The sequence below is a fragment of the Pelecanus crispus genome, chromosome 6 (genome assembly GCF_030463565.1).
Source record: "Pelecanus crispus isolate bPelCri1 chromosome 6, bPelCri1.pri, whole genome shotgun sequence".
Taxonomy (NCBI): Eukaryota; Metazoa; Chordata; class Aves; order Pelecaniformes; family Pelecanidae; genus Pelecanus; species Pelecanus crispus.
This window is the reverse complement of record NC_134648.1, coordinates 66645778-66657844: the sequence shown is the minus strand read 5'-3', so window position 1 is coordinate 66657844 and position 12067 is coordinate 66645778. Positions and strand designations below refer to the sequence as shown.

At 47.2% G+C, this 12067-nt stretch overlaps 1 protein-coding gene across 1 annotated transcript in view; it reads right to left on the bottom strand.

The window, feature by feature from the left end:
• The window catches only part of PRKCH (protein kinase C eta), a 119295-nt gene that overhangs the window by 43480 nt on the left and 63748 nt on the right, over nt 1–12067 (bottom strand). The window contains exon 10 of the mRNA XM_075711817.1: nt 3000–3154. Coding sequence (XP_075567932.1) covers nt 3000–3154 — 155 coding nt within the window. The remainder of the gene's footprint in view (nt 1–2999; nt 3155–12067) is intronic.

Sequence of the window (12067 nt, the reverse complement as noted above, 5' to 3'; positions counted from 1 at the left end):
CTGCAGAAACACTGCACTATGGCTATTTCAAACTGCGTATGTGTAGCCGGAAAAGGAATCAACAAACACCTGATTTTAGCTATTACCAGCATTGTCACCCCAGGCCAAAGTGACAAATTTCAGCTACTTCCTGATGAACTTTCAGTGCTGGCTCTCAAGCCTCTCTGGCATTTCGAAGGAGAGAAGACCCAGCTTTTGGCAGCACTCGTGGCAAAAGCAACTTGACTTTGTGTTGGTAAACGAAGACTCTCTCCTGAACTGCTTAATCTTGAAGGGCCCAAGGAAAAATACAGTATTATTATGTTTAAGTTTAGCCCAGAAGAAAAAAAAATGACCCAGGGTATTCTAGGCAACTTGCTTACTCCATTGACCCTAGGAATCCAGAAATAAGAGGCACATTGAACAGCTTGTGGCAAACACTTTCTGGTCAGGCTTCTCCCGGTGTCTCTCTCCCCTGCTCCCAGCTTCCTAAGCAAGCACGCACATTCTGATCATAAAATCTCCAAACTTTCTTACACAAGTGCACTGATTCCCTTCTGAGTATCTCCTTCCATCCTGCAGACTCCTTCCTGGAGCCCGGTGTTCGTGACCTGACAGAAGCAATCTCAGGTCAGCACAGCCGCAGCCAGCAGCTCTCTCCTCTTACATCTTCCAGAACGGAGTCACCCCGACTAATTTTAAAAAACCAAGTCATCCCCGTGCAAATCTGCCCCACACAGCTGAAGCTACCTGACTCCATGGTTCAACCAGTTTCTCAGCGAGATCAAAGCCCGTGCAGTTGTTCAAGGAGCTTTTCAATTACTCCTCCAGTTTCTATCATGAATTACGGCAGCACTTGAAGAGTGCCAAAACCCAGAGGGATCGATTACTCCTGCCCTGTGACAGGCAGTAGGCTGGGGCGGGGGCACAGGACAAGCTGTAAGCACAGTGGCATTACATTATGCACAGACAGTTTTGCTGCCGAATGATTGACAATAACTACTGGATGTCACTATTTTAAGGATAATGTCATTTGCGTAATTATCTGGCAGGGTCTCTCCTCAGCGGCTGGTATTATTCACAAGGGAAGAATTAGGCTGAAATCCAGTTGTACAGTAAGCAGATTTGCTATTCTATGCAGACAATCACAGTGCTTGAGAAGCTTGATATATATGGTATATATCACTAGTAATCTTCATACTCTCAGGACCTGGAGAATACTAAAATGCCACTCCTTCTCTATTTCACTGTGCCACATATATCATATGATTTCATACTTAAAAATAATTTAATATTCTCTGTCCTCACCTGACCATCTGTTTCTTACTGGAGCTCAAGCTAGGAAGAGAAAGAGAAGTTGCTTTTACTTGATTTATCCTATCATCTCACCATCAGATAGGAGAGTTTTCCCCGCACAGCCCCCGGCCCTTTGGCCACTTTAGCCTTCAGCTATTCTGGTTTTAGTGTGTTCCAACTGGGGTTTATCTGATATGGGAGGACGCACTACTAAACACAGGACTGCATCGCCTGGGTTAAACAATGCAAATCCCCAAACCAAATGGCATTTGACCCAGCCCACAGTCTGAAATGGTACGAACAGCCCGACTGGGATTGGAACTGGTCCCGTCCTGGACCCCGTTGTGGGTCCCAGCTGTACAACTGTAACCAAGCAGCAGAAAGAGAGAGCTGACGTTACTCTTTGCAGCGCTGGCATGCCACAAGTGGGAATGAGCAGGGCTAGAGCAGACCATACCCAAATATGCATGCTTTGCTACTGAGCCCCAGGTAAGAGTATCCAAAGAAAACAACTGACTGTTCCTCTTTTCCAGCGCTCTGGGCAAGAGGATGTCAGAGGTGTCCTGCAAAGCATGTCAGAAAGAAACCTTTCTGTATAACCAGGCTGTCTCAGTGCTGACATCTCCCTGCTCTAGCTGTCCTGTTCCACCCCAGAAGAGGTCTTGCTCTGCCCCTGGCTTACAAGGGAGGATGCTGGTCGAGTGGTCATCTTGGTCAGGGAGGCCTCTGCAAAGCAGACTGCCTGCCTGATCCATGCCGGCTGGTCCATGCCTTGATGCCTGAGCTGACGGCGAAGCACTTTGGCAGTACAGAAGGGAACAAATATAACCAAACTGCCCCCCAAGTACAGGGAAATGACAAAAAAAAGTGTGCTGCGTATGGGAAGCGGCTTCCTGAGAACAGCCTTGAGACCTGGGAGCGGAGGCTGATGCTGGGAGGCAATGATGCTCCAATCCTGTTGCAAACACAAAGGTACCAGACATGGAAAAAGGAAAAACTCCTGCTGTAGGATCATGGCAGGAATTAAAAGACTTTTAGCAGCTGAGCTAGAAGCACTGGATAGGTATGTCAAATAGATATGGTTTAAACACAGGCCCGGAGCTAATGCCAGGAAGCAAAGAGGCTTGGGTGTAACCAGCACATATTAGCCTTTAAATAACAAGCCACTCAGTGGCAAAAGCAACAGCTCCCTGCATTTACCTCCCAGAAAATCTAGGAATGTTTCACTTAATGCCTCTCCCTTTGTCATCAGTTTGACGTGTGCTCTACAGCGGCAGGACAGGCCCAGAGCAGCACGGCGGAGGCTTGGGCTGGTCAGCAGCTAACGCCCAGCAGCCACGCAGGCACCTGAGGTGCAGACAAGGGGCAGTTCTGGGGCCGATACAAACCAGCTGCCTCTGCAGAGCAACGTGCATTGACACCAACACAAAATCTAGCCCCTGCGCCTCGGAAGGAAAACCTGTTTTTCTGCGTGCTCACACACACGTCATAGGAAGACCCTCCCTGTAGTCAATACTGCAGCCAGAAATTTCACTCCTTCCTGGAAGCTGGTGCACCCTGGACAACGTGCGGGGGGAAAGTGGCCGTACTGTTATCCCAGCTGACAACTGGTTCCTGGTGGGCAGCAAGTGACAGTTATTTATTCAAGCGGAAAACTCAAGCTATTTTCTCAGCTGTGGGGTTCAGACAAAGAGAACGAATGAATGAATGAATGCAGAGCTCACCGATAAATGATGCCTCTTTCATGGAGAAACATAAGGGCTGAAATAATTTCTGCAGCATAGAACCGGGCCCGATCTTCATCGAAGCGACGTGACTTCTGAATATGGAACATCAAGTCACCGCCATTTACGAACTCCATCACAAAGAACAGGCGATCCTTCACACACGCAAACACAACAGATATGAACAGCATTAATCATATCCTCTGTCAGGCTTAGAAAATTCTAAGTAAAACTATTATCTCCCAAACAAAAACAGATTAAGCACCCATGAGACGTTGGGGGGGAAAAAAAAAAAATCCTGATTTTTTCAGGAAAGATTCAGTCAATACCAGGAAGATCTGTTAGTACCTCCTTGCCCTGCACTCCTCCCAAAAATTTTGCCCCCAGCCACGAAATGAGTTCCTGTTCACATGTGGATTGGGCATATCAGTAGGTGTGTGCTCACCACTAACCAGCTCCCATTGGGTTTCTCTGAACAGTCCTTAGCCTGAATCAGCAGAGGATGATACCCCTTCAGCAGCACTCTCTGAGCCAAGTGGGCACAAGAGAAATCTGCAGAAAGTCACTTGTTCCCTATTAAACACCTCAGATCTCTGGGGGGAGATGCTCCATAATATAATGTCCATAACCAGACTGCTCACAGACTGCAGCTTTGCCACAACAGCACCAGGGCTCAGGAAAAGCAATGACAATGTTGTCTCGAGGGTATCTCGACACTATTTCTGGGGAATGCGTGACGTTTTCCACAATGGGTTTCCTGCCATACACTTGACTGGCAGCTGCTTTTTGGGCCCTCAGATTTCAGCTTTCCTTATAGCTCTGATTAACCTGCAGAGACCTCTGGGTGATGAAGGAACTGATAAGGACGAAGTACAAACCAAAGTTTCTGCTGGGCAGAAAAGCAACCTGTTCAATAAAGTTCAGCTCATTAACCACAGCTGCTGGTCTCTCAGGTTTCTTTTTTGGCTTTGTTCTGGTTTTTGCAAGAGTCTACAGATAGGGAGGCACTTGCTTAAGCTGCATGCCCAACAGTCTGGATACGGGTTTAGTGCGCGCAAAAGGGGTGCTCGCTTAATTGTGAGAGGAAGGACGCACAGTGACTTGTCACAAAACTAAACCCTAGAACTGTTGCAGTCTGGTTCAGAAATTTCCCCTAGTAAGTGTTTCAGGACGCTCAGTATTGATTGTTTCAGTTTTACTCTGAATATCAGGAACAAGAGAACCGGAAGAAAGAGGCATACAATTCAGATGAGACCAGTCAGCCTTTTAATGGTACTATTTGCCCTTCTTTCCCCACAAGCTCCTTCCCAGGTCTGATGTTAATCATCTACGAGCTAGTTTTAAACCCTCTCTACGTTTAAGAGGATAAGCATTGTTATGCTCCACTTTCTGGCAGCCAGCCAGCTTGAAATGACTATTGGTATTAACATCTTGAGACGCACACAGCACAAGAAAAGAAATGAGGAAACCTTTCATTCCTCTCTGAACACAAGCAGGAAAGCAAACAGCTCTTGACAGATGCGGACAGCTCGCTTCTTGTCACCATCCTGGGCTCTGCTCAACAGCTCCTTCTGGGCTCCTTCCAGAAGCTAAGATAGGTGTGTTCCCGGCAATCTCACAATACTACTGCGTGTAGCACCAAGGCTACGTGTTAAGTGCTATCTCCAGTCCATATAAACAACAATGCTTCATTGTTTTGCTCTGCCTTTATTATAGGGCTGCTGAAAGACACTCAGGCTGGCCCATCTACAGTAGCAGTCTAAGCCAGAGCAGCACAAACCGTGCAAACCATCAACCTTGGCTCTGAAGCCCACATCAGATCTCTAATGCCACGTCTTCGCTGCGGTTGGTTAAACTGAGTCTGGCTATACTGTGCCTACCTGTTCAGCAACCCTTCCTCCAGCTGCAGCACAGATATCGCCTCTGCCTTGCCTGTTGGGTCAGCTTTTACATTTCCTTGTTATTTTTTCCTGCCTCCTTCCTTGCTGATCTCCCCACACGCCACATGCTTATCTAGCCCAGCTTGTCCAGGCATCTCTTCAAGCCTGTACTTAAAAAAGAAATCCCTCTTGCCAGATCTGCAACAGGAAGTAATTTAATTTACCAGCAACCTGACAAGGGGGGGTGTGTGTGTGTGTGTATTTATGTAAGTAATATATATGCTTGTATAAACACGCATACAGTTAGGTGAACATGCATATATTTTCTACTCTTTCCTTAAAGGTGAGCTTCAGGGAAACAAAGTTAACTCTTCCTATCTTAAAACATACACATCCTGCTTCTCTAGTGATGGCAAAACTCCACGGCCCATCTGGATGTACTCGTCTGTACTATGATGCTTTCTCAAATATTCAGGTGAGGACAGAAAGAGCCGTTTTTAAAATTCACATCAGTGCTGACATGGAATTAGCATCTTTTTGTTACAAACAGTTCTTGCTTCAGACTAACTACAAACCTGAGCAAGTATCATTACATGTGTTAGATGGTGCTTACAAGTGTAACAGCTAACGCCTCACCTCCACCCATGGTCCCATTTCACAGGTCAAGCATAAATATGGATTATTTAATTACTGAAGCTCTCCCATTTAGGCCTAACAAAATTGTGGACTACACAGTTTTACTTTTTTTTTTTTTTTTTAAAAAAGAGGTCCAGCTAATTGTCTGTCCAGTTTTCTAACACACAGAAAGCCCATGAGGTCACTGAAGAAGAGGGCAGGATGGATATTACAACCTGTTTATAATACAAGATTTGTGCATTGGCCTGCTATGTACCTGGCAACAATATCAGAAAAACCAGCACTAATGACCACCCTTTGGGGACCAGGATCCAAGAGCCAAGCAACGTCTTCCATTTTTACTCTTAAGCAAGGCCATCAGCTTGCCAAACTGCAAAGACCAACCACTCTCCAAGGAGTCATTGAGAAATAAAATAAACAGTGGTATTTTATGGAAAAACAAACAAACAAAAAGAAAGGGCAATTCGCAGCAGGCAGAGTAAGAGTGAATAAATAGCTTAAACAGGGGCCAAGAAAAGGAAATCTTAAACCAGCAGATAGTTCAGATACTTGCAAATTTGACCTGACTTAGAGTTATGTGCCTCCCTTCTTGGGGTTTACCAGGGGGAATTAGGAGGAGTTGAAAGCTGGAGTGTTTTTTGACAGGGTTTAATGCTGAAATCCTCGCATTTCTATTTTTCTGTTTTGCATTGCTCAGAAGTCTTCCCTGATCTGCTACCTCTGTTTGATGTCGGCAAAAGTAAGAAAAGAGCATTTGAGTCAACAGGAAACAGTGACGCGAAAGCCTTCGCAGCAGCGGCAGCCACATGAGGAAATTGTGTTGCACCATTTCTGGACTGGGATTCAGATGAATAAAGCCTCAGAGCAATTGTTACTGTAAATTAAAGAAACACTTGGAGGAAACGAATAAAGTCCGTGGGATCAGGTGGGTTCATTTCAAGGCTGGGCTACATCTAGAGATAGCCCTGCCAATTTCAGTGCAAGAGAGCTGTTTGGGTGGGTTTTTATTTGTTTAAATTTCAGTTTGCCATCTGTATTTGTTCGCCTATTAGCGGGCCAAGGGCTGCTGAGAGCACATACTATGTCCTAAGAACGGAGTTTGATAGCCATTACATATACCCGCTTTATTTGTTTGTTGTCTTAGTGGGGTGTTAGTGGGGCTTGAAGAGAGCCCCTGATTGCAAAAGCCACTGGCTGGGAGAATGAACATACTGGTTACTGCCCCTTGCAAACACAAGCACCCACTGAAATCCAACTCAAACATCACTTTAGCCCTGTGTCCTCACCAGTTCTACTAGAAAGCTGGTTTGAACCCTCATACCTTTCCTCTTCATCATCACGGGGGGGGGGGTGGGGGTGGGTGGAATCCAGATTTTATTAAAAGAGCATCCTTTCCCTCCCCATGCCCAAAAAAGGCCAGTGTGATGGCTAACTTCCACCCCTTTCCAGTTAAGAGTCATAGCTGACATCTATGTACAACCCACACAAGATCAAAGACCTCTGAAAGACAGCTAGGGTGAGAGGCTTATCTCCAACCACAGGCTTTCACGTGAAATAAATCGGGCAGGGCAACACCACTGCCCTGGTTCAGGCAGTGCAGAGGGAGCAGATGGGGAAAGACGAGCTTTTTCTACATGCAGACACGGAAGAAAATAATAGCAAAGCTGCCGCCTCTGCCACCCTACAAGTGCTGCTGTGCCAAGGGCAGCGTGGAGGCCAGAGGGGACTTCTCTCAAGACAGTCATGGGTGGAGGTTGAGGAGACCCACTGGAAAACACCAACAGGGCCTCTCCAGCCTGCAGAGCCACCAGGAATAGGCTTGGACGAGCTCCGCACACCCTCACTGCAGCAGAGCTCTCCCAGCCGCTGCTTCTGCCCACGCTGGTTCCTCTGCAGGACAAGGGGCTGAGCCGCCCCCCCAGGACACTTCCCAGCAGTAATTTCACCCAAGCCTCCCCTTCACCTGACAGATGCCACATAAGACAGCATCTGGAGGATATGCAGACCTAGTTAAATGCTGTTTAGAGCAATGGTCCAGTTCTCCCCCTTCCCCCTGCCGCCCCCCCCAAAAAAAATCAGCCTGGCTCAGGAATTCTGCTAAGTTTGCATTTCATCTTTTTGGAAATAATTCATGCACACAGCTCCTTAGAAATGAGCTTTGGGCTCAATCTGAGTTCACTGAAGCCAAAGGGCTTCCCCAACAAAACAGTCGTTTTTCACTGTTTTGGCAGTTTATGCTTTGCAGAGCAGAAGGCAGGCTTTCAAAATTATCGCCATACAGAGACAGCTGTGTCACTGCTTCCCAGCGAAAGTTTATTGTTTCCAAAAAGAGCAGCAGGGCTTAGGGAGCTTGCAAGCAAATTATTGCAAGATAATTACGAGAGCTGGCAGGCTCCTTCAGCGCTCCCAATGTTCCTGTTCTCCCTTCGTGGTCCACAACCCCCACACAAAGCAATCTGCCTCAGGTCTCGCCGGGAGCGCGCAAATAAACCGTGCTGTCTCCGTACCGGGCTTTGGAAAGCCACCTGTCCAACTCCCCCAGCAGTGCGAGTGGCCATCCGTATCTGGGTCAAGTCACGCCAAAGCACAGGACCCAGAGGAGGGATAATAAGCAGGTTTGTTTCTCAATATTTATCTTCATTGGATTAACACAACCATGAACCACGCTCAGACACGGCTCTGCACCGAAATGCCTCCCCTCCGTACCCGGCCCTTTGACAAGCTGCTCCCAGCTAAGAGGCTTACAGGAGGGCAGGCTGTTCAGGGGCGTTATACATGGCAGTGTTTCAAAACCAGAGAGGATCGCAGGTGTCATCAGAACAGCCTCACCAAGAAGGAATTGCCAAGACAAACTTTGGACACACACGTGTGTGCGCAAGAGCTGAAGCAGATGTAATGAGCTCAGCCCCAAATTTCCGGACAGTATCAAAGCCGCACTCACCTGACTGTGATGGAGCAAGACAACGACATGCTAGGCGAAGATTTGGTCCCTTGATTTCACATCAGAATAACTACATTAAGCAGAGGAGAAGGCGCTATGCTCGCTCAGCCAGAATTATTTGCACACAGCGATGCTTCTTAAACACGGGCGCAGCGATGACTGCCGTGGCGCCTGCCACCGCTCTGCTCGCCGCCGTGGCCCAAGACTCCCAGATGAACACGGCGGCGGCAGAAAGGCGGCAGGTTTTACAGCCATCTGCTAGCTGATTTTTGGTGCTCTGTTAGCCGTTTTACCTTTCTGCTTCAGTGACTGCAGAAGTACGCACCAGCCTCAGGAACCACTTCTGCCTAGGAGAAATCAAGCCACGGCAAGGGAGCGTGCCACACATGGCACATACAGCCCGGGGCTGTCATAGAATCATAGAATCGTAGAATCATTTAGGTTGGAAAAGACCTTTAAGATCATCCAGTCCAACCATTAACCTACACTACCAAGTCTACTCTAAGCCAATCAAGGGTAGACTGGACTAAACCCTGTCGTGACAGGGGAGACGACTGTGCGCTGTGCCGCATCCGAAAGGCTAAGAAAGGGAAGATTTCTTTCTTGCGCTGTTTTTGGGGTGTTTTTTAGCCAGAAGGAGGTGCAGTGAAAATTCGGCAAACTCAGAAAGGAAGCAAGGCACGTGCAGCGTCTCTGCCAGGCTGGGCAGCTGGTGAGCGCAATTCTGAGAAGCGCAGGCTGCTTCCCTACATCGGCCTCATTTTTAGCTCCTTTAAAGAGCCACGGGCGTCATTGTCACAGCTACGGGAACGGGGCAGTTAGCAGCAGTTATCCCTTTAAAACCGCGCTCTGCTATCTGACGCTGCTGATAGCGGGCACAACGCGGGCTTTCCTACATCGCAGCTGCGAGGGACGTAAACGTCACCTAGAGAATAACAAATTGGCTCTTGCCATTTGCCTAAATAAACTCTGCGGGGTCCCTGGGGGTAAAGGCTGCCTCCCACGCACATGTGTGCACAGCACAGTATTAATGCTGAGCTCATTCCAGAAGAGCTGAACAACGGCAACCACAACCCAGGGTGAGCTGATGGGAGTTGTGGGTTCCCACCTGCCCTGGGAAAAAAAAAAAAAAAAAAAAAAAAAAAAAAAAATCACAAATCTAACTACACCCTCAAAATTTTTGCCTGTTTTCTTAGCTGCCTGACTGAAATTTCAAGCTCACACGCTGGAGAGTTTTTGTAACACATGAATTCAGTCATTGCTCTGGAACAACGCATCCTTTGGCATACACAAGTGAACCATATGCGCATCCCTCCTCCTCATCCCCTCCCCTCAAGACGGTTTAATTCACAGCAGGATTACATCTTTCGACTAGAAACTTTTACTCAACATACACCCAAAAGGATGATTTTTATCACTCTTGTTCATCTATTCCATTACAAAAAACCCAAAAACCCCAACTAGGGAAAAAAAAAAAATCTCAGACACTAGGTCAACCAATTAAAATCATGTACAAGAAAATGCCTGTGTAATCCCAATTAAAAAAAAAAAAAAAAAAGCCAGCTTGGCCACCATTAAAACAAAATAGCCAAAAAATACAAAACAAATTGAAAGAAGAAATACAGTTAAATCTTCCCCTCCAGACCTTTTAAAATGGCATAGAAAACTACATAAACATTCCTTTCCACCTGAAAGATCAAAAAACAAAGGGCTGGCTGAACTTAGAGGGGAATAAATTGAGGAATAAGGAACTAGAATGCATCAGGCTATAGACATCACCTGTTAATCAAAGATTTATAGGACATCGGCACCCCTCAGCTGGCTGCTGGTATCACGGTGTCTCAGAAGAGAGTAGCTCTGTAAGGATCATGCTCTTTTTACAGCCCGCAGTTCAGAAAAAAAGCTACTGGAGTTGGTGTTTCCAGTTTGGAGTGACCAACCTGAGACAGCTCTGGCCTGTTTTTAAAAATACTGCACTCTGCAATATCTGCTGGCCTCAAACTGTGCTGGGGAAGCCTAGAGACCTCTACAAGCTCAGCCAAAGGTCTTCAGGAAATTTAAGAGTGCCGACACACCCAAAGGCCACTTGGAAACAGCTTGCTACCAGGGCTTTGTGGATCCATCCTCTCTCTTTAAACATCACCCAGAAAGCAATACGGATTCAAAGAGACTGAAACCTAAAGCACCGCTGGGTCACACCTCAGTTAATTACCTCTTCTCTGACCTTCGACTGCCTTTTTCCCGTCCCCTGCGCCCTCCTCCTCAATACTGACTGGCACCTGCTCCCTCAGGCTGCTTGCAAGTTGCTTCCATTTTGATCCCTTTTTATGCCACACCTTTCTTGATTTTAAGGCCAAAGAAAAATATTAGTTTCACATACTGTGGCTAACCATAGGCAACAGCATCTCCTTCAGCTACCCTTGCACTAAGCTTGATAATTTGTCTAAGTGACAATCTTTCCCATAAGCCACTGCAGATGGAGACAGGCATTTTCTCAGCTTCATAGAAATGCAAGTATCCAAAGCCCTCAACAACCAGGGGTGGGAAAGTTACACTCAGGAGCTACAACATGATGATGGCAGCTAACCCTTCTAGTTCATGTTTTCACTTCAGCTCGTATCACCTCAATGTGCAGCCTAAGTGTGGACACCCAGCAAAGTTCACAGATAAAATCAGAAATGTCAGTTTGATCTCATTTTGTCTTCTGCAAGCAAAACCACTCTGCCTACAAAAAAAAAAAACCCAACCCCGGATGTTCCTGCAACAAAGAGACCACTGCAAGGGGTTACTGTGCACATCAGAGAAAGCCAAGCCTTTCAGACCAGGCTTTGGAGGCCTCACATATCCGGTTTACCAGCAACTTGGGCTAGCATGCCGAAGATGTCATGGGTTTTTAGTAGATGTGAACACTGTAAAACCACAGGAAGACACAGTTTTGACCAGTCTGCCTTTATTCGGTGCTAGTCAGGACAGGAGCCAGAGAAAGGCAGAAACCGACTGCCTCTCCCGTGGTCACAAAGCCAACGTGAAGGCACTGCAGCACACACACCCACAGAAGCTGCACTGGAGAGCAAAGGTGGAGAGATGAAATTCCCCTGTACCTCCCTGTCCAACAGCCCCCCAAAAAAATGAACTTGCTGCCCCAGGGCCCCAGGTAAAGCTCCTTCAACTCAAGCTCCTTCAAGCTTGACGTCAGAAGCACTCTGCAGCAAGCCCCCAGCGGGGTGCCTCCCTTCCTTGCCTGTGTTTACGGCATGTGAGGCCGTACCAAGCCTTTTGGAAAACGCCAGGCCTATGAACAGGATGTCCCCATCACCATCTTTACTTGATTTTGGCTGGCAGCAACAAAACTGAAGCATGCGCTGGTCTTCCAGCACACCAGCTTGGGGCTAGCAACAGTCTCAGTGCACAAGAACAGGGGAAAAAGTCTCAATGCTTGCAGAAAAGCATCCAAGAAGTGCACTTGGCTGTCAGGTGTATGCACATATCAAGTTGTGCCTCCTTGACATGCCAGAGAGAGAAGGCTGGGGGTTTAGAGCCTGGGAGATGATCAAAGCTGTCCTCTCTGCTCCCAACAGGCTCCCTCTCAGCATCTTTCAAAGAGAACATCA